At 44.0% G+C, this 23,681-nt stretch overlaps 1 protein-coding gene across 1 annotated transcript in view; it reads left to right on the top strand.

Moving 5' to 3' along the window:
• Positions 1-21,647, top strand: part of LOC130362438 (cryptic protein-like) — a 38,229-nt gene extending 16,582 nt beyond the window's left edge. Inside the window, exons 4-6 of the mRNA XM_056566964.1 lie at positions 18,299-18,413; positions 19,656-19,768; positions 21,523-21,647. Of these exons, the coding sequence (XP_056422939.1) occupies positions 18,299-18,413; positions 19,656-19,768; positions 21,523-21,647 (353 nt within the window). The remainder of the gene's footprint in view (positions 1-18,298; positions 18,414-19,655; positions 19,769-21,522) is intronic.
• Positions 21,648-23,681: the final 2,034 nt, after the last annotated feature.

The following is a 23,681-nucleotide window of genomic DNA, read 5'->3' as shown; positions in this document are numbered from 1 at the left end:
GGTGGCCATTGTGTTACTGAAGATAATTTGTATTTGTGACATCTCAGGTTACATGGTGCTGTGACTTGACAGATTGAAACAGCTGAATGTACAGCTGAACAATGGCATGGCACCCATCAGATTCTATTCACTGTGACACTGAAAAATAACCAAAGACAATGCTGGTGTCCTAATGGGTTTTAAGCCCTGGGTCCCATTTGTTCTGAAACAAATCTTGTTCAGCTTTAGATTGGTAAATTGTAGATTCCTAACAAAGAACTGCCATGACATTGCTATGTAACAGCATGAATGATGTTACACATGTAACTCATTGGGCTCACAGGGGCTGGCTACACCACACTGCCATATGACATCATTACCATCTACATCCTTAAGGGACTACTCCCAGCTAGCTTGCACTACAACACTCTTTTCCCCTTGGGTATCACAAAGGTACTCGGTGTTCTGCTAAGGGTCATGCTCCTTTGTCACTACTTGGACAGCTAAGTTTGGGTATAAAGTAATATCTGGCCAGAATGCAGCAGTAATCTGTTCAGTAAAATTGACATTTTATCTATATTGTTCACATTGGAATGATCACAATTTATTTAGTTTCCGTCATGTTGTCGAGATGTGAGGTGACCAAAGAAACCCAATTTTCTAACATTCGATTCGGCCGATTCGCCGAATTTTCCCAAAAATATTTGGTCCGGTCTGAATTTATTTGCGGTGATTCTGTATTAAAAACGGCTATTTCTGGCCTACAGAGATTCTCAAAAGGGGTGTAGAACACTTTTAGTTAGTGAAATTGTTAGGATTCGGCAGGCTGGATGTGGATCCCCTGTGTCAGCGAGGGATTGGCGTGGACCGTGTCGGTGGACCGGTTCTAGGTTGCTACTGGTCTTCACCAGAGCCCGCCGCAAAGCGGGATGGTCTTGCTGCGGCGATAGCCACCGGCAATGGCTCAACCTCGCTGACTGTTGAGAAGGCGTGGGACAGAAGGACTAGACAGAGGCAAGGTCAAACGTAGCAGAAGGTCGGGGCAGGCGGAAAGGTTCGTAGTCAATGGATATAGCAAGAGGTCAGGAACACAGTAATAGCAAACACAGTAATAGCTTTCTCAAGGCACAATGGCAACAACATCAGTCAGGGAAGCGAAGGGGAAGTGAGGTTATATAGACAGGGAGCAGGTGGAGGCTAATTAGACTGATTGGGCCAGGAACCAATCATTGGTGCACTGGCCCTTTAAATCATAGAGAGCTGGCGCGCGCGCGCCAGGACATGACAGCCGGGGACTTGGGATGCGATTTGCGAGCAGGCGCGTCCCGCTATGCGAATCGCATCCCCGCCGGCAGTGTCAGTGCAACGCTCCCGGTCAGCGGGTCTGACCGGGGCGCTGCAGATAGAGGAACGCCGTGAGCACCCCGGGGAGGAGCAGGGACCCGGAGTGCTCAGCGTAACAGTACCCTCCCCCCCCCCCCCCGGGTCTCCCCCTCTTTTTGTCCGGTTGTCGCTCCACATGGAACAAGGACATTGGGAGCGATTGCAGAGTCTCCTTCTGGAAGACAGAGAAGTCCTGGGAAAACTCAAAGGCAGGCAGTTCAGAAGGAGTGGGAATGGGGAGGGGGGGCAGAGGGTGAAGCTTGGCACGGGGCAGAGTGTTACCAGGACGGGGGCTATGAGGAGGCACGGCATAGTCCTGATAGGTGCAGTTGGGCAAAACAAAAAGTTAAATTTTTTCGTGATGCAGTCCAATGCTTATGAGCAGGGGTTCTGTGCGGTAACGCACAGTGCAGTTCAATTTTACTCCGTTGACCGAGGAAATGTAGAGCGGCTTGGCGAGACGGGTCACAGGGATGTTGAACTTATTAACAAAAGAGGCCAAAATGAAATTTCCTGCAGATCCAGAATCCAAGAAGGCCACAGCTGAGAAGGAGGAGTTGACAGAAGGAGAAATCCGCACTGGCACAGTGAGACGTGGAGAGGCAGACTTCAGACCAAGAGACGCCACTCCCACGTGAGCTGGGTGTGTGCGTTTCCCAGACGCGGAGGACGAATAGGGCAATCCACCAAGAAATGTTCGGTACTAGCGCAGTACAGACATAAATTTTTATCTCTGCGGCAAGTCCTTTCTTCATGGGTCAGGCGAGACCGATCCACTTGCATAGCCTCCTCGGCGGGAGGCACAGGGATAGATTGCAAAGGATATTGTGAGAGAGGTGCCCAGAGATCAAGGTCTTTTCCTGGCGGAGCTCCTGGTGTCTTTCAGAAAAACGCATGTCAATGCAGGTGGCCAAATGGATAAGTTCATGCAGGTTGGCAGGAATTTCTCGTGCGGCCAGCACATCTTTGATGTTACTGGATAGGCCTTTTTTAAAGGTTGCTCTGAGAGCCTCGTTGTTCCAAGATAATTCAGAGGCGAGGGTACGAAATTGGATGGCGTATTCGCCTACAGAAGAATTTCCCTGGACCAGGTTCAGCAAGGCAGTTTCGGCAGAAGAAGCTCGGGCTGGTTCCTCGAAGACACTGCGAACCTCAGCGAAGGACTGTACAGTGGCGGTGATAGGATCATCGCGGTCCCAGAGCGGTGTGGCCCATGACAGGGCCTTCCCAGACAGGAGACTAACCACGAAAGCCACCTTCGACCATTCTGTAGGAAATTGGTCTGACAACATCTGCAAATGTAGGGAACATTGAGACAGGAAACCACGGCAGAGTCTAGAGTCCCCATCAAATTTGTCCGGCAGGGACAAGCGGAGGTTAGGAGCGGCCGCTCGCTGTGGACGAGGTGCAGGAGCCGGCAGAGGAGATGGTTGCTGCTGTAGCTGAGACTGAAGTTGCTGTAGCATGGTGGTCAAGTGCGAAAGCTGGTGACCTTGTTGGGCCATCAGTCGGGATTGCTGGGCGACCACCGTGGATATGTCAGCGAGACTTGGCAGCGGCACCTCAGCGGGATCCATGGCCGGATCTACTGTTAGGATTCGGCAGGCTGGATGTGGATCCTCTGTGTCAGCGAGGGATTGGCGTGGACAGTGTCGGTGGACCGGTTCTAGGTTGCTACTGGTCTTCACCAGAGCCCGCCGCAAAGCGGGATGGTCTTGCTGCGGCGGTAGCAACCAGGTCGTATCCACCGGCAACGGCTCAACCTCGCTGACTGCTGAGAAGGCGTGGGACAGAAGGACTAGACAGAGGCAAGGTCAGACGTAGCAGAAGGTCGGGGCAGGCGGCAAGGTTCGTAGTCAATGGATATAGCAAGAGGTCAGGAACACCGTAATGGCAAACACAGTAATAGCTTTCTCAAGGCACAATGGCAACAAGATCCGGCAGGGAAGTGAAGGGGAAGTGAGACAGGGAGCAGGTGGAGGCTAATTAGACTGATTGGGCCAGGCACCAATCATTGGTGCACTGGCCCTTTAAATCTTAGAGAGCTGGTGCGCGCGCGCCCTAAGGAGCGGAGCGGGCGCATCCCGCTATGCGAATCGCATCCCCGCCGGCAATGTCAGTGCAGCGCTCCCGGTCAGCGGGTCTGACCGGGGCGCTGCAGAGAGAGGAACGCCGCGAGCGCTCCGGGGATGAGCAGGGACCCGGAGTGCTCGGCGTAACAGAAATAATACTGTTATTCAGTACGACATACAGATTAGAGGCTTCAATGACAGGGCCTGGAGGTGGCATATAGTGGCTGAATAACACAGCGTGGAGGTGGCGGCAGCATGAGGAGACCATATAGTGGCTGAATGACACAGCCTGGGGGTGGCAACAACCTGACAAGACCATAGGGCCTCACAATTGAAATGAAAGATATTTTTTACCATTTAAATTGAAGATTTCCAATAGAACAACCTAGAAAGTTTTATTTCATGTGTTAGCAGTATGAGGAGACCACATGGCGGTACAGTGACACAGGCTGTAGTTGGCGGCAGCATGAGGAAACCATATAGTGGCTAAATGACCCAGCCTGGAGTTGGCAGAAGCATGAGACCATATAGTTGCAGAATGAGACAGCCTGGAGGTGACAGCAGCATGAGGGGAACATGTGGTGGCAGAATGAGACATCCTGGAGCTGGCATCAGCAGCATCAGGAGTCCTGAAAGTAACCCGGTGACAGAGTGGGGCGGTGGGTGGCAATACCAGTACCCGGTGAGGAAGGTGGGAGAAAAAAGGAGAACTTGGCATCAAATGTGTGGCATCAGGCGGGTGGCAGGATCAGAATAGTAGCTGAGGCAGGTAGGCAGTAGTGTTCGCGAATTCGCAAATATAGAGCTAAATATTCGCAATTACGAATATTCACATTTTTTTTCACAGTATAAATCACAGTGATCATCCCTCCCTGCTTCCAGCTGGTGGTGTAAACAAGGCTCCAATGCTAGTTACTGTGTCAGATTGGCAGGCGCCCGAAAATTTGCATATGCGAATATACGCATATGCGAATATTCGCGCATATTGATCCCTCACTTCTTTTAGCTCTTTTATCACGTGATATTGCGCATGCGCATGCTAATTTTATTGTGAATGTGGATGCGCATGCCTATTTTATGGCGCATAGTAAAGGATGAATATTCGTCCATATATTCGCAAAATATTGCAAATTCGAATATGGCCTATGCCACTCAACACTAGTAGGCAGAAGAAAACAGTCTCTTTTGTAAAAGTGTTAGTGTAAAAGTAAGTATTGAGGATATGCATTACGCGATTTGGAAGGGAACAACGTATGGTCCATTGTAACCAGTAGGGGTAAAAACTTCCCCTGTAAGGCGCTACTCTCAAATTATGAATTCCCTTTTTGGCAAGTGTTACTCACCCTAAAAAGGGCAGCCCCACACAGGAACCTCTCCCTATTTTCACCTACAAACACTGCCATTTCCCAGGGTTTTTAGGTGGAAATAGTAAGAGGTTCCTGTGTGGGGCTGCCCTTTTTAAGACGATTAACACTTTCCTCAAAAAGGTGGAAGGAAACAAAGTATTGTCCATTGTAGCAGGTGGGGGTAGAAAATTCCCCTGTAAGGCCCTACTCTTGCCCTATTAATTCCCTTCTTGGCAAGTGTTACTAGTCCTAAAAAAGGGCGGTCCCACACAGGAAACTCTCCCTATTTCCACCTAAAAACCCTGTGAAGTAGCAGTGTTTGTAGGTGGAATTAGGGAGAGGTTCCTTTGTGGGGCCGCCCTATTTAGGGTGAGTAACACTTGCCAATAAGGGAATTAGTAATGTGAGAGCAGGGTCTGACAGGGGAAGTTTTTACCCCCACCGGTTACAATGGACCATACATTGTTCCCTTCCACCTTTTAGAGGTCTTTGCATCACATCAATTCTTGGTGGGGCAGGTGGCGCTTGGTGTTTTTTGCACACCTTTCCTTTTGTTTGATTTCAAAAAATGTTTGGGTACATAGATTGTATCCTAAGAAAATTTAAGTTTTAGCTTTTGCATATCCTCAATACTTACTTGTGATCTTATGGTGAGGAATGTCTGTAACTGTGGAGCAGCACCTTAACCACTTAGGGACCCATGACGTACAGGTTTGCCCTGGCTACCTGATACTTAACTACCCAGGGCGTACCTGTACGCCCATGGGAATTCCGGTCCCCAGGCGGGGATCGGACCAGGATGCCTGCTGAAATCATTCAGCAGGCACCCCGTGCAAACCCCTGGGGGGGAGGGGGTCCTGAGAACCCCCCATGTTGGCGATCGCATGGCTGCGATGAGGTGCAGCTCCCTGGTGCAGACTACGGAAGCCGGTGAGTTGTTGCCTAGAAACATCAGGAGGGCTACAGTTTGGAGACCACTATTCAGTGGTTTCTAAACTGTAACCCACCAGATGTGGCCAAACTACAACTCACAGCATGCCCAGACAGCTGTTTGCTGTTTGGGCATGCAGGGATTTGTAGTTTTGCAATATTTGGCGGGCTACCATTTGGAGATCACTGTGCAGTGTCCACTAAACTGTGGCCCTCTAGATCTTGCAAAACTACAACTCCCAGCATGCATGAACAGCAAACTTCTGTCTCGCCGTGCTGTTGCATAACTATATCTCCCAGCATGCCCTTCGGCAATCAGTACATGTTGGGAGTTGTAGTTTTACAACAGCTAGTGGCACACTGGTTAAAAAATATTGAGTTAGGTTCTGTTACCTAACTGAAGGTTTTCTAACCAGTGTGCCTCCAGCTGTTGCAAAAGTACAACTCCCAGCATGCATGTTCTGCCAGTGCATGCTGGGAGTTGTAGTTTTGCAACAGCTGGAGGCTTGCAGCCCCCCCCCCCCCCCCCATGTGAATGCACAGGGTACATTCACACAGGTGGGTTTACAGTGAGTTTCCTGCTTCAAGTTTGAGCTTCAGCAAATTTTCCTCCGCAGCTCAAACTCCTAGCTGGAAACCCACTGTAAACTCCCGTATGTTTGAATGTACCCTAAAAACCCTACACTACACTACACTAACAGATAATAAAGGGTAAAACACTACATATACACCCCCTTACACTGTCCCCCCCCAATAAAAATGAAAAACATATCATTCGGCAGTGTTTCCAAAACAGAGCCTCCAGCTGTTGCAAAACAACAACTCCCAGCATTTCCAGACAGCCACTGACTGTCCAGGCATGCTGCGAGTTTAGCCACAGCTGCAGGCACCCTGTTTGGGAATCACTGGCGTAGAATATCCCTATGCAATCCCTAATTTAGTCCTCAAATGCGCATGGCGCTCTCTCACTTCGGAGCTCTGTCGTATTTAAAGGAAACAGTTTAGGGCCACATATGGGGTATTTCCATGCTTGGGAGCAATTGCACTACAAATTTTTTGGGGCTTTTTCTCCTTTTACCCCTTATGAAAAGGAAACGTTAGGGTCTACACCAGTCTGTTAGTGTAAAAAAATTTAACATTTTACTCGAGGTAATTTTTTTTTTCTCAAGAGGTAAAGGGAACACAATTTCTCCTGAGTTTTGAAATACCCCATATGTGGGTGTAAAGTGCTCTGCGGACGCACAACAAGGCTCAGAAGTGAGAGCACCATGTACATTTGAGGCCTAAATTGGTGATTTGCACAGGGGTGTCTGATTTTACAGTGGTTCTGACATAAAAGCAAAAAAATAAATACCAGCGTGTGACCCCATTTTGGAAACCACACCCCTCATGAAACGTAACAAGTGGTATAGTGAGCCTTAACACCCCACAGGTGTTTGGCAAAGTTTCATTAAAATAAAAGGGGAAAATGAAAATATATGTATATTTTTACTAAAATGCTAGTGTTAACCTAAATTTTTCATTTTCACAAGGCAAAATAGGGGAAAAAAAGCCCCCAATTTTTTTTACCCCATTTCTTATGGGTAAGAACATACCCCATATGTGGATGTAATGTGCTCTGCGGGCGCACTACAATGCTCAGAAGAGAAGGAGCGCCACTGGGCTTTTGGAGAGAAAATTTGTCCAGAATTGAAGGCCATGTGTGTTTACAAAGCCCCAATAGTGCCAGAACAATGGACCCCCCCCCCCCCCCACATGTGACCCCATTTTGGAAACTACACCCCTCACTTAATGTAATAAGGGGTAAAGTGAGCATTTACGCCCCACAGGTGTCTGACAGATTTTTTGAACAGTGGTCCATGAAAATGAAAAATGTAATTTTTTATTTGCACAGCCCACTGTTCAAAAGATCTGTCAAACGCCAGTGGGGTGTAAATGCTTACTGTACCCCTTATTAAATTCTATGAGGGGTGTAGTTTTTCAAAATAGGGTCACATGTGGTGGGGTCCACTGGTCTGGCACCACGGGGCGCTTTGTAAATGCACATGGCTCCCGACTTCTATTTCAACCAAATTCTCTCTCACAAAGCCCAATGGCGCTCCTTCTCTTCTGAGCATTGTAGTGTGCCAGCAGAGCACTTGACGTCCACATACTCATAAGAAATGGGGTTACACATTTATGGGGGCATTTCTCCTATTACCCCTTGTAAAAGTGTAAAAATTTGGGGAAAAAACAGCATTTTAGTGGAAAATGTTTTTTTCATTTACACCTCTGACTTTAACAAAATGTTGTCAAACACGTTTGGGGTGTTAAGGCTCACTGTACCCTTGTTACATTCCATGAGGAGTGTAGTTTCCAAAATAGTATGCCATGTGTTTTTTTTACTGTTCTGGCACCATTTTTACTGTTCTGGCACAAATGCAACTTGCCCCCAAAAACCATTTCCGCTAAATTTGCTTTCCAAAAGCCAAACATGGCTCCTTCTTCTCTTCTGAGCATTGTAGTTTACTCGCAGAGCATTTTTCGTCCTAACATGGGGTTGCTTCCATACTGCGAAGAAATGGGGTGACAAAATTTATGGGGGCATTTACCCTTTGTAAATTTGGGGGAAAACTGCACTTTAGTGAAAAAATGAAGATTTTGTATTTTCTCCTTCACTTTGCTGCAATTCCTGTGAAACACCCAAAGGGTTAACAAACTTTCTGAATGTCATTTTGGATACATTGAGGGGTGCAGTTTCTATAATGGACTCATTTGTGGGGTATTTCTAATATGAAGGCCCTTCAAATTCACTTTAAAACTGAACTGGTCCCTGAATAATTTCGACTTTGAAACCATCATAAAGTAAACATATTGTATATGTGAATCAAATATAAAATATAAAATGTATTTGGAATGTCTATTTTCCTTACAAGCAGAGAGCTTCAAAGAGAGAAAAATGCGAAATTTTCAAATTTTTCATGAAATGTTGTAATTTTCACAAAGAAATGATGCATCAACGAAAATTTACAACTATGTTAAAGTAGAATATGTCATAAAAAAACAGTCTCACAATCAAATTCATAAGTAAAAGCATCCCAGAGTTAATGCTTAAAGTTGTCAAATTTGCAAAAAATTTTCGGGTCCTTGAAGTTAAAATGGGCTGGGCCCTTATGGGGTTAAATATGTTTTTCACTATACAGATATGTGAAGTGTTGGTGTGGCAACATGGTCAATCTACTGCATCAGGCATTGGTGGGTGGAAATCCTGGCTGATCCATGCCTGATTCATCTTCACAAAGGTCAGTCTCTCCACATTTTTCGTGGACAGACGAGTTCTCCTTAGGGTGGCTATACACCCCTCTGCACTAAACACCCGCTCTGATGGCACACTACTGGCTGGGCAGAACAGCTTTTCCAGGACAAATCAAGTTTGGCTGCCCAGAAGTCCAGCGGATCTTCAAGGTGTGTTGGCATGGTCATGACAAGGTATGCCACCATCTGCTTGTTCAAGTCCTGCTCCAGGTCTACCTGCTGATGAGTTGCTTCACTATGCGGGTGAAAAAAGCTATTCATCAGCAACTGTAGACTCAGGTTGCTGCTGATGGAGCTGGTACTGCTCCTGCCACCCCACCCTTCCCAGCAGCCATGGCAGTGGTAGGTGAGCGCATAGGGCCCCCCAAGTCAGACCTGCGAGAGAATGAATGATGGCGCAGATAGGCATCGGCCGACTGACTACGTATGATGTCTCTGTAGTAAGTCAGTTTGTCCTACAACAACAGTCAGTTTGTCCACCAACAGTCCGCACTGATTGACTGCTACTGCCGCTTACTCCAGAAGCCCCTGTTCCACTACCTCCCGGGAAGGTAGGCTGCCGCTAAGCAGGTGGTCTACCCCCGGCATGTTTGGCTCCAGACTTTCCACTACTGCCACCATGTTGACTGCCAACCATGCTACCACCTTGCTGGTTCAGCTGCTGCCTCACAGGCAACCTGCACCCCTCTTCTCCTCATGATGATGAAGCCCCTTCTGCACCCAGCACACAAGTGTGATCGGCTTCATCATCATAGAGTTGATCACTGATGTCCGCCTCAGGTTCCTCAACAGTGTCTGCTTCAGGAGCCTGAACACTTGCCTGAACGCTTGCAACACCACCTCCTCATCACTACTTGCACACCTAGCGGAGGAAGCAGTGGATGTCTCCTCCACTTCTTGGCTGGGCAGTAGCTGCTGACTGTCCTCTAGTATATCGTCTTCACTAAATAGTGGAGCTGAACACACAGCATAATATATTTCTGTAGGGGAGGGAACAGCATAAGACAGAGGCAATGGGAGGATATGGACTACTCCCGGGCCATGCCAACTGAGGGTTGTGTCTGAGGAACCCACCGACTGTTGACTGGAGGTGTCAGATGTCACTTGTGACGAAGTGGATGACCGTGTTGACCAATCAATGACGGCAGATGGGTTGCTGGTAGAGACACGACCGCTAGCTGATACCGGACCTCAGGCCCCTTACTGCGACTCCTGCTGCCACTCGCCCCTAGTCTGCGGTGACCTCTGCCTGATGAATTTAGGCCTCTGCCACTCCTCTGTGCACGTCCTGGCACTTCTCTGCCTGACAGTGCATATATGAGGGGTGTACAATGCGCTCCAGTATGCTTGAAACAGTATTTGTCTACAACAGCAGCAGGTATGTACTTTTGGCTGGCCTTTCACAGTATCTAGGCCCTTAAAGCTCACTCTCCAAAATCCCATTGTCGATCCTTCCCTTCTGAGCCTTGTAGTGCACCCACAGAGCACTTGACATCCACATATGAGGTATTTCCTTACTCGAGAGAAATTGGGTTACAAATTTTGGGGGTCTTTTTCTCCTTTTACCCCTTGTAAAATTTCAAAAACTTGGTCTACAAGAACATATGATTGTAAAAAATGAAAATTTTGAATTTTCTTCTTTACCTTGCTGCTATTCCTGTGAAACACCTAAAGAGTTAACACACTTTCTGAATGTCATTTTGAATACTTTGGGGGGTGCAGTTTTTATAATGCGGTCATTTATGGGGTATATCTAATAAGACGATCCCTCAAATCCACTTCAAAACTGAACTGGTCCCTGAAAAATTCCAATTTTGAAAATTTGGGGGAAAATTGGAAAATTTCTTCTGAACTTTGAAGCCCTCTGATGTCTTCCAAAAGTAAAAACATGTCAACTTCATGATGTAAATATAAAGTAGACATATTGTATATGTGAATCAATATATAATTTATTTGCAATATCCATTTCCTTACAAGCAGAGAGTTTCAAATTTAGAAAAATGCTAAATTTTAAAAATTTTCATGAAATTTTGGGATTTTTCACCAAGAAAGGATGCAAGTAACGATGAAAATTTACCACTATCATAAAGTAGAATATGTCACGAAAAAACAATCATGGAATCCGAATAATCGGTAAAACCATCCCAGAGTTATTAATGCTTAAAGTGACAGTTGTCAGAATTGCAAAAAAGTGCTGAGTCCTTAAGGTGAAAAAGGGCTCCGTCCTCAGTCCCATAGACTTCTATTGAGGGGGCGGGTCATGATGTTACGAGGGGCGGAGCCGTGACATCATGATGCTGCGGCCCCTGTATCGGTCATCATAATGCACAGAGCGAGTTTGCTCTGTGCAGTAATGACAGCGGGGTGCTGCAGCCCAGATCCAGGGAGTCCCTAGCGGCAGGACCCCCGCGATCTGACATCTTATCCCCTATCCTTTGGATAGGTGATAAGATGTCTGAGGGCAGAGTACCCCTTTAAGACTTTAACAGGAACACAATGGTACACCACTTAGATGTACGTATGTGCTATGCACTTGTGAGGGGAGGACAATGCGCTCCAGTACGCTTAAAACAGTATTTGTCTACAACACCAGCAGGTGTGTACATTTGGCTGGCCTTTCACAGTATCTAGACCCTTAAGACTTTTACAGGAACAAAAAATGCTTAATAGAGGACAATTTGCTTTTAATGCTCTGCTCACCCTAACTGGCTGTCTACTATTTACTTTTCAGTTGTTGCACACACCAATGCTGCAGCACACAGTCGCTGTGTACTACACTCAAAATTGCTTTAGGTATATTTGGGCTTAAGCTGCTGTAAAAAAGCTTTTCTGTGAAACACCCTGCTCTCTGTCCCTCTCTTCAATAGAACGCTTATGTGACTGGGAGGTGAATTGCTGCTGTAAAAATGCTTTTCTGTGCAACACACACTGCTCTCTGTCCCTCTCTCTCTGCAATAGAACGCTGAGGTGACTGGGAGGTGAATCACTGCTGTAAAAAATGCTTTTCTGTGCAACACACAGCACTGTCTGTCCCTCTCTCTGTAATAGAACGCTGATGTGACTGGCTGCCGATCATACAGGGCTGAGACATCACAGGGGGGGCTGGCTGCATTTTGCATGTAATTTGGGGTTATCCCGCCGACCCTTGTCCCTGCCTTCCCAGGACTCCTTGCCCCATGTCCTCACATGTGGATCCGCCATTTTAGATGCCTGGCCCCTGGAGCCTGGACCGCGCTAAATGGAGTTAAATGAAATGATTCACGCAATCGAATCGCGGCAATATTCGCATTCGCTATAAATTGAATTTTTCCTGAAATTTGTAACAAATTAGGATTCGTCAGATTCGATTCGCTCATCCCTAATTTTAATACTTCAGACATTACCACATATAACAATAAAAATATGTGACTTTTTTTATTTATGACAGCGTTGGTCATGCCTGAAGATCTCCTGAGGACATGTTCCGTAACATTCAGCAACTTTTCCGGCGCTGAACTGCAAAAGGCCCTTATGGACTTTACAGCCCAGATCCACGAGGTAGGCACTGGGTCTCTGATAATGAAACATAGCTAGACGAGCTGGCGGATGCTGCAGAGACTAACCACAAGGATATTGACTCCCACTCCGCCAAATTAGAGGCCTTGGAACTAAAGCTGGAGGACCTTGAAAATCTTTTGCGATGGGCGAACATTCGCATCAGAGGCCTCCCAGAAGGAGAAACTAACCTTCGAGCTGTAGTCGACTCTATGTTCCAGGCCCTTATGCCGCAACTTCAGCCTGAGTTACTATGAATGGACTGGATATACCGGGCCCTGGATCGCCCTCGCTCTCCGAATAGACGTTCTGCTTAAGCTTCACTATTCCGAGGTGAGAGACCAGCTGCTCTTTGCTGCACGCAACTTACCTGCTCTTTCGGGCATGCCGCCCAAGGGGAGGCTTTACTCAGATCTCTCTCCCTCCACCCTCGAGAGGCGACGTAAATTTTGCCCTATCACCCTTGCACTAGCCAGAGAAAATGTTAAATACAGATGGGGGTTCCCCTTCTCCCTGGCCTTCCAGGTTAATGGCCATTCCTACACAATCCGATCCCTTTCTGATGCCCAGGAGGCCCTTGCTAAAGAGAATATCAGTTGAATTGTTGCATTGTCACAACGGGGCCCTCGCCCCACTTGCACCTGCGCTCAGGTTCAATCTGCTCACCGGGCTTCTCCCCCCCCCCCCCCCCATTTCCTCATGATCACACCACTTTCGAGACTGAACACCTCATGTCGATTCAGAAGGTTATGTTATTTTACCAGGTTCCCTTTATGGGCGCCGGCTTTGCTTTAACTCGTATGCTCCTAACATTAACCTCCTTTTTTCACACTATGTGTCAGCATTTATCTTCATTTACTTATGATGTGTTACTCTGGGTGGGGGATTTTAATTTTGTGTTGAGGGGGAAACTGGATAGGTCCTCCTCTACACCTTTGGTGTGGTTTAAATCCCAGCAGATACTATTGTATTCTTGCTTTACATCATTGCAACAAGCTGACGCATGGCACAAACATAATGGTTCGGTGAGAGGTTACTCATGTTTTTCCCCCTCGCAGAAGCATTATTATCTTATTGGTTGCTGGTAAACACTCCCACACATCCTATGTTGTTGTATGCTCGTCATGCCCTCTCCGCATGGTCTGACCATGATATGGTGATTGGTGAGCTGGATCTTGTGGGCCGTCTACCCCATTTAAGTGGAGACTCAATGAGTCTCTCTTAACAAACCCTACTATTAAGTCTGTCATTTTGAAAGACCATAAATCATATTTTGCTTCTACTGTTATCCCTGATGCTGATCACATTTGGGTTTGGTCTGCCCACAAGGCCTACATTAGAGGTTGCCTTAGCTCGGTGGCTTCCGGTTTGAAACGGGAGCGGGGCCAGGCTACCCATCACCAGGCTACCCTAGAACATAAACTGGAGAGGCTTTCTGTGGCTCATCAGAGGAACCCTTCTCTTTATCTTCTTAGGCATTGCGGGAGGTCAGGGTCCAGCTGGATGCTGTTTTATCCACCCGAATAGAGAAGGCTCTGCGTTTGTCCAGAGCCACGTATTATTGTTTCGCTAACAAGCCTGACAAATTATTAGCAAGGATGCTTAAACAAAAACATGCGCCTTAACTTTGTTCATAGTGTCAAGCTGCACCCTGGTTCCCACTCCTCTCATCCCTGACCTATTTATGATGCCTTCCATTCTTCTCAAACCTGTATTCTGCTCCTGGACAACCGCCTCACTTTCAACCTCTCTTTTTTTCTTTTCTACAATCTATTGCTTTACCTTCTCTCTCCTCGGAAGATAGGGACTTTCTTAATCAGTCCAATACTATAAGAAATTTTCTTCTATCCTAACTCCTCACTTGGTCTCCCTTTTTAATCGTCTTTTCCAAGCTCATTCTCTTCCCTCTAAATAACTGGATGCTCTCATCACTGTCATCCCTAAACCCCAAAAGGACCCATCTCTTGTATCTAACTACCAACCCATATCCCTCATAAATCTTGACACCAAAATTCTTACCTCTATTCTGGCCAGTCGACTTAATACTCTTCTTCCCAACCTTGTAAATGCTGACCAAGTCGGCTTCATCCCCAGCAGACAGGCATCGGAAATATCAGGAAGGTCCTGAATGTCATGCACTGGGCCTCTTCCTCCTCTACCCCCCTCATGTTACTAGCTTTAGACATAGAAAAAGCATTTGATAATGTCTCCTGGGCATATCTGCACGGTGTTATTGACAGGATGGGATTTGGGGGGCCTTTTGTTCACCTTATTAGTTTACTGTATTCTCGACCCTCTGCTTTTCTTAAACTACCTACTACTAACCCCCTTCATATCCCCAATTCTCGTGGAACCCCTCCCACGTGCCCTATTGACTTTGGTGATGGAACCCCTGGTGGCCCTTATTAGACTGTCCCCTGATATCTTTGGGGTTATGATCGGCTCCTCGTGCTACAAACTTAGCTTATTCGCTGACTATCTTCTCTTAACCCTTACTAACCCCCTAACTTCTCTTCCCAATCTTTTTCGTATCCTCTCTGATTTTTCTCTCTTTTCTGGAATGCGGGTGAATGCCTTGAAATCCAAAACTCTTTTCTATGGTGTTCCTCGGCACACTCAGAAACTGATCTGCCTTAACTTTACCTTTCCTGATCCTGCTCCCAGTCTCTCCTACCTTGGTGTGTCCCTCACATCTTTTATCTCTGCTCTCTACCATGCAAACTATTTGCATTTATATCACTCCCTTTGAGCAGACCTTCGCTCCTGGGATGTGCATTACCTGTCCTGGATCGGTAGGGTGCATACGGCAGAGATGGTGGTCCTACCACAACTTTTGTATTTGTTTAGAACCCTGCCAGTCCCAGTCTCGTCGGCAGATCTCAAGATGCTCCAATCTGACATTTCTGCCTTTATTTGGTGTCATAAACATCCCCGTAACCCCCGTTCTATCATGTATTATCATAAACGTTTGGGTGATCTCCCTGTCCCCAATTTTTAAAAATATTATTATGCTGCTCGTTTGAGTCAGGTTGCTTAGTTCATGGCTCTAGAGGGGGCACCCCTATGGGTTCAATTGGAATCCTTTCTACTCCTGCCCCATTCCTTTCCTGCCCTCATGTGGTCTCTACAACCTATTCCCCGCTACGTCCCCTCTTTTGCTCTACTTACCTTATATTCCGTATGGTGGTTGGTCCGCTTTCGCCTTCAATCTCCCTTCTCTCCACTGTCTCCTCTCTTAGGTAATCCTTATTTCTCTCCTTGTCTTCGCCCCTCTGACTTCCTCTGGTGGACCTCGCTGAATCTACATTGACACCAGAACTTCCTTGTTAGGGATTGCCTTCTGACCCTGAAAGAATTTCAGACTCGTTTTGATTCCCCAGTCTCAGAATGCTTTCGAGTAAATCAGATTTTCTCGTTTCTCCACTCTGTCTACTTCTCTGACTACCTCCTCCCTCTCTAGATTTGAGCATTTAATGCTTAATTCTCCTACCTGCAAGGGTCTGTTCTCTGTTATTTATAGCCAGCTGAATTACCCCCCCCAGAGGTTAAATTGCCATTTATGTAACGTTGGGAAGCAGATTTTCATACCATGTTGCCCCTGTATGTCATTCCTGTTGTGAATCTTTTAGTCGGGATAGTTGGCAAGTCTCCCTTATGGAGACGTCTCCCAAAATCCTCCACAGGGTCTATTATGTCCCTACTTGATTGCATAGGATTTTTCCATCTTCCTCGCCATTGCGGCCACCTTGGCTCTATGCATCAGATCTGGTGGTCCTTTCCATTGGTTAGGAAGTTCTGCTCCTCTGTGGTGTCTATACTGTGAGAGGTTACTGGATTCCCATACCCCCTCCAACCCATGCTTTGTCTCCTTAGTAGGAGGCCAACCTGTATGCCTCATAGGCTCTTCCGCTTAGCTCAATTTGTTCTTTCGGCAGCTACGATTCATGTGGCGGGGAATTGGAAATCCTCTGTTCTCTCCCCAAATACAGTTGTTGACCGTGTTAATTCTATTATGCTCTCTGAGAAGCGAAATGCCTTGGGGGATGACATGTTGGAATGTTTTGAACGTCTTTGGTCCGCCTGGATGTCTTCCTCCTATTGCCCCGATATTCGCTATTCCTTATCCTCACACTAACCTGCTATGTACTGACAGCTCTGCAATATTTCTTATGACAATATTTGTATTTCTTGTATTGTGTCTCATTCTGCCCACTGTTTAGTTATGTTTATTATGTTTATTGACTTTATCATAACTCAGGTTGCATCCCGTTCTGTTTGCGTATTGTGAATTCCTTTTGCCTCTAATAAAATTCATACGTTTGTTACTAAAAGTAGATCTGTCACGTCGCCCACCGAAGCCTTTTGAAGATCTAGGGCTGCCATGTCAACAGATCGGTCAAGCCGATCTGTCCTGCTCAACACCATTAATGCATATTATAACTGTTATTAAACAGTTAAATTAGCTGACTGGTGATTGCTCTGTACCAGCTATTAGCAGAAGGTCTTGGCTGCTGAAAGCTGTTCGGTGCCACCAGGTATGAAGTGGGCTTAAAGGGGTACTCCGGTGAAAAACTTTTTTTTTAATTTTTTTTTTATTTTTTTTTTTTTTTTTTTAAATCAACTGGTGTCAGAAAGTTAATCAGATTTGTAAATTACTTCTATTAAAAAATCTTAGTCCTTCCTGAACTTATTAGTTGCTACAGCGGAAATTATTTTCTTTTTGAAACACAGAACTGTCTGCTGACATCATGAGCACAGTGCTCTCTGCTGACATCTCTGTCCATTTTAGGAACTGCCCAGAACAGCATATGTTTGCTATGGGGATTTCCTTTTACTCTGGCAGTTCCTAAAATGAACAGAGATGTCAGCAGAGAGCACTGTGCTCATGCCAGCAGACAGCTCTGTGTTTCAAACGGAAAATAATTTCCAATGTAGAATTCAGCAGCTAATAAATGCAGGAAGGATTAAGATTTTAATAGAAGTAATTTACAAATCTGTTTAACTTTCTGGCACCAGTTGATTAAAAAAAAAAAAAAGGTTTTCACCGGAGTATCCCTTTAAGTCCCCAGCCTGCTCCATATACCTTTGACTGTATACTTGTGTCATAAACAGGTTGAAGGGGTATTTCCAGGAATAAAAGTTAACTCTTCCATAAGAACAGAGGTCCATTGTCCCCTCCAAATGAATGGAGTCCTGATGCTCATTCTCTACAGCTGCTCCCCAGACTCTTAGATCCTCACCAATTGTTGATTTCAGTGTTTTTTTAAAATCTTTTTAAAAATAATGAAACAATTCAGCTTTTAAGGAAAATAAGACATTGAAGTCTTTCGTGGGTTTCAGTTATAAGCAAGTGCAATATGGCAAGGCACTCAGTATCCTAATGACTGATGTAAGACTCATTGATCCTTCTGTGATTCAATTCTCTATGAAATCCTCTTCCCTTTATAGCCTGTATGGCTCCACATGTCCGCTCACAAATCGGTGTCATAAATAATTAGACAAGTCCATGTAATACCCCCAGGCTGGAATCCTTGGAGTGTCCACAGGAGAAGCACTAATCTCTAGTAGTTGTCCTTTAATCCTTGTATAAACAAAACTGTCTTAGCTGAACAAACACTTCTAACAGGCAGCTAATTTTATATCTTTACAAGACAATAAAAGTAAACCCTTTAAAGATTCTTTGTTGGCTAGAGACAGAAAAAGATTTATCTATGGGCAGAGATGCTAAGTGTGTCTGTCACTTTGCTTTTTTTTCTTCAGGCCATAAAATCAATAAAAATTGCTGCATGAATGGAGGAACCTGCGTCCTAGGAACTTTCTGTGCCTGTCAAAAGCCTTTTACTGGAAGATACTGTGAATTTGATGAAAGGAAAAAGTAAGTCTTTGGGATTATGAGGTTTTACCTCATTGACAAAAATAACCAAAATCTGCTGAACTTGTTTGCCTGCAACTGGCCAGGAAAACTGTGTACAAGAGCAGGGACACTTGTTAAAGGCAGGAGTCCATGCTCCTGTATTTTACACTGAGAAGCCCAGTAGAAGCTCCAAGTCAAGCAGCATCTTCACTTACCTCAAGGCCCTTCGGCATATAGGAGCAGAAATAAAAAAAAATTCTAAACAAATAACAAAAAGTTAATATTCTAACTGAATCCAGTTTCTGTTAGATCGATTTACTCAACTCTACTGACAACTACAATGGCCACCATCACAGTTCCCACATATTACTCAGAGGAAACACACTGAAACCTTTTTGGGGCAGATTTATGAAACCGTCTAAAAGAAAGACTATCTCTGTTGCTCATTGCAGCTCATTAGAATGGGCAACAAAGGCATAAATCTCCTGCAAGAAAAATAATATATAAATATAAAAACAATATAAAAATAAATATATCTACTCTGTAGATTGTGGAAATAGTCACTATATAGGTTGTCACCCTACTGAGTAGATTTTTTTAATAATTTTATAGTAGATGAAACTTTAGGGGCCTTTTTATTTCTTTCTAATAAATACAGTACATAAATAGTTCTTTTTATGACTTGGTAAATATGACATCTATCAAAGTAAATTAGTTGACTTTACCTTGTGACACTGAAGCATGATTTTTGACAATGATTTACATTATCAGGCAGGGCAGTGAACTAAATCATTACCCTGGGTGAAGAAAAGCCTAACATTATTCCATTAATGAAAAAAAAAGTATAATGATGTATAATGGCTTGAAGGAGGACACTTTTTCACCTTTACCTATGGATACATTTGATGTATGTGTTAGAAGGTTTCCCAGCATATACAGCAAACATTCACTCTAAACACAGTGTAAATAGTAATAGTGTTAAGGTCTTGACAAGCATGATGTTTGCTTTATCTCCCACATCATCCACACATAATCTATTCCACCATCTGAAAAATAGAAGATAATTCCTAAAACTCCCCCGAGATTCTGCTCACACTGTATAACCTAACTGTAACAGATCTTGTATTTTCAGCAGTGAGTTATTTCTGAGCATGTGATGGACAAGAGGAGTGTAGAGGTTTTCTTAAATCTGAAGATAAATGCTTCTAAAAAAAACTCTAAAATCATTTTCACAAAAGGATAATTTTTTTAATTTTATTTTAGAAATTGTGCCAACAAAATCAAACATGGAGACTGGGTTCTTCGCGGATGCAGGCTGTGCCGCTGTACTTATGGCTTACTTAACTGCTTAAAAGAAGTAATGCAAGCACATTGTGGTGAGCTGATTTTCTTTAATAAAAAATACTATAGAATTAAGTAATGGTGGTAGAGATGTATTTCAGATAAATTCCAAGGGCACTAAATAATGAGAAAAGGGAAATAGTATGGCGGGTCAGACTTGCAGGAGAGAACACTCTCCGAGGGATTGTAGTATTTAAAAAAAAAATAAATAAAATCAACCACTGTCTGTCACATATCTGGACATGAAATAATTCTGAAACATATTTTTCAAAAAACTCTGCATTGTATCATTCATCTGTTATTATTCCTGGATATGACAACCGGACATTATTGATTGCTTTTTTTAATAAGGCTTATCCTTACATAGTCTTACATTGTCCAATCAGTAATGGCAGGGTTAGACTGTGTAGCGACACGGCAATCTAATGACAAGGGGAATGGTAACACTCAGTTACCAATTTATTGGAGGGAAAATAGAGGAATGGCGCATTGCAGTTTGAAGGAAAAAATCTTCCAGCATTGTTCTTACATAGGGAATGCACATATTTTGCTATGCTGAAAGAGACTCAACCGTGGTGAGCAAATCAATTTAGGACAAATTTGATTCATCACCAATTTTGCAAAACATTTGGATTGTTTTACTCCAATTTTTAGTGATGGACGCTCATCCCTGGGCAGAGACATGTTGTGTAATTATTTTTTTACTGTTATCCGCTCATGTCTGTGGCCTGACATCTTTCTGTGCCTCCTTTAGTGACCATTTGATAGTCGGTAAACATTGCAGGGCTTTTCTCTGCAGCCTAAAAGCTCCACTCAGTGAAACTGAAGCGAATCACAAGATAGATTCAAATGAAGCCAAATTTAAAAATAAATAAAAAATCGGAACAAATCTGCCTTTTGAATTATTGCGCTCATTACTACTTCTTATACTCCAGGGATTGTTGGGTTAAACCTGATTTAACTATTGATTTCAAACAACTGATCCAAGCAAAACCTCTCAAAACTCCTCTTTGTTGCTGAGTATAGTTCTCTTGCCATCTCAATGCAACAGATATCCTTTTTTGTTACCACATGATAATTTTCAGGTTTTGACTGGAATTAGATTTTTAGATAAATCACAGTGGTTGCTCATAACACCAAACAATTGTAGACAAGATTCAAAAGTTTGAAACGTAAAGTCCAGGTTTACACAGTGCAGGTTTAACATAGTTATTTCTATACTTCTTTTAGGACTCACCCCAGGTTTTGGATTAACTTAATCCCCAAGAAACTGTGCCAAACTAGACTTAAGAAAGGGCAAATTTCATGAATAATGTTAAATTGTCCAGGACAACCAGTGCAATGTTTTAACTTTTATATGTGTTTAACCTGAAAGAGGTAAACTATTTTTCTCTGTCACTATTAGCTCTAAAGGACAGCAAACCTTTTGAGTGCAATGTCCATTATTAGTTACTAATCTCTGTTTTATCTTATCCCAGTGTGAAAAGAGTCAGTCGCTAGCAGGCTATTATCATTACACCAATATGGCCCACCCTTGATTCTATTGAAAATGAACATTTGGCCAAACATTCCTGTTTATTCTCATAGGGGATGAGGTGATAGTGGCAAGATATCTCCAGCACAACTTTTCTAAAGTGGCAAATAAGTCACAGACCAACTAGACATGACTAGTCAGGGTGAATACTACTATCACTATGTTTGTCAACATTTTGCGCTTATAGTATCAAAGTGTTAAGGTATTGATCTATTAAAAAATCACATTTCTTTATCTTTCTTTATGTCTTTACAGACCCTACGAGTGTTGATGCCAACGATGCCAGGCTAGAATTGTTCTCATGTGGGACAATGTTACATCCACTGACTCCAATAATTTTTCTTATGTTAACTGGAAGCTACTTTGGATTTTGCCCGTAATATGAAAACTATGTGACTTATGTGAATATATATATATATATATATATATATATATATATATATATATATGCAAATTAGCTCACCACACCACCTTCACAGGTAGTGCGTCTTGCAAAACAGCTCAGGCTCCAATTAAGAAGTCTCAGAACTGATTGGGATTTATGCCAAGCCAGAACTCTCTCTCCAGAAGGAAAGAGGACCCATCTGCAGACAGCTGTTTCGGGGTGCTTGCCCCTCGTCAGTACAAAGCAGGGTCTTGGGCTTAGAAGAAATTCCACCATTTTCATTAAGATCCATTATATAGTTGAACAATTGCAAATATTGCTAATTCTTTGATTATTCTAGTAAGTGATCTGTCCAGTGCATATCAATTCTAATCTGATGTCCATTATATGTAAAGGCTCCCATACTATTTAGATGTGTCAGCATAAAGTGTACCTGTAGTTTGCAAAAAAAAAATTAATACAATGTAGAAAATGAAATGATGTCAATCAGCCTACTGTGTGAGCCGGGGCATATATTAGAGACTCAGTGCACAGAGCCCTGCTTGTCCTCAGTGCACAGAGCCCTGCTTGTCCTCAGTGCACAGAGCCCTGCTTGTCCTCAGTGCACAGAGCCCTGCTTGCCCTCAGTGCACAGAGCCCTGCTTGCCCTCAGTGCACAGAGCCCTGCTTGCCCTCAGTGCACAGAGCCCTGCTTGCCCTCAGTGCACAGAGCCCTGCTTGCCCTCAGTGCACAGAGCCCTGCTTGCCCTCAGTGCACAGAGCCCTGCTTGTCCTCAGTGCACAGAGCCTTGCTTGTCCTCAGTGCACAGAGCCCTGCTTGTCCTGTCCACACTTCCTGTATTTTGTCTCTGCACAGATACACACAAGCAATAGCTGCAGGGACAAGATGGCATTTTATTTTTTTTTTACCCAAAACTATACACGTTTTAACAAGTGTATTTTAAAAATATAATATAATTTTATTTTATCTACATTCTATAAAAGGTTTAAGCAAATGACAGGTACTCTTAAACAGATCGATTTTGGTGGGAACGGACAATCGTCTAATGTGTATGCTGGCCTCCTAACTCTCCCTTAGCAAATGATGACAGCAGAGAGATGGGTAAGGCATGTTAGATATGAACTGTTTAGCCTTTTTGTTCTTAAGGGGATAAGCCACTGCCAGAGTTGTAAGGAAATGGCCTTCCCTCCCCTCCATTCAAAACACATGAACACTAAGCTGACCATTCATGTGAAGAGAGAGATACAGGAACCAGTGGCTGACAGCTGTCTTATGTGTATAGCTACCATAGGTTACGGCACCAACTCTCATATTGAAAGCATTGTGATGTGATTACAAGCATGTCCAATTCCTCAACAGATAAGGGGTTGGGAGAAGGGAGAATGAGGATATACAACAAAAAATCAGCCAATATTGGCCTTTCATGCCAAACACTGTAAGTTTCAGCCAACTACAGCTGAAAAAATCCATCATGGCCATGGCAGATGTATGTATCACAAATAGTTTGTGTGTAATATACAGATGATGTCTCTTTGGCGGACTATTATCTTATTTGTATTCCCAGCCTAAGACGATAGCTTTTATAGGAGGATTGGTTAACGTTAAATAAGAATATGTTAACTCAACTTTATATAATGCCTTTTATACCCTGGGATATATTATTCACTCTTCTTGTGGAAGAACCATGTTTTTAATGTAAAAAATTATTTATTAACTATATATTTTATAGTAGCATAAGTATGGCTATACCCAATTTGTATTGCACTAATAAATATTTATCTTACATGTATCTATGCATTGTGAGTGTGCTATGTATGAGGACATCTGCCTTCTCCTGACATGTTCAATGTTTTTGTCATTTACATACAGCTTCTCAGGACTGTTTTTTTTATACAACCAGAGTTTTGCGCTTTCAATTAGAATGTTATCTTTGACAGAATTAAGGGGTGTGATGTTATTTCTCTGAAAACAACTATTTTTCCCAGCTGACATTAGTTGAGAAAAAACAGGCAAGGAGGTTCTTTGACC

This window comes from Hyla sarda, chromosome 1, assembly GCF_029499605.1.
Source record: "Hyla sarda isolate aHylSar1 chromosome 1, aHylSar1.hap1, whole genome shotgun sequence".
NCBI lineage: Eukaryota > Metazoa > Chordata > Amphibia > Anura > Hylidae > Hyla > Hyla sarda.
The sequence above is the reverse complement of the archived record's forward strand: the minus strand, read 5'-3'. Positions and strand labels throughout refer to the sequence as shown.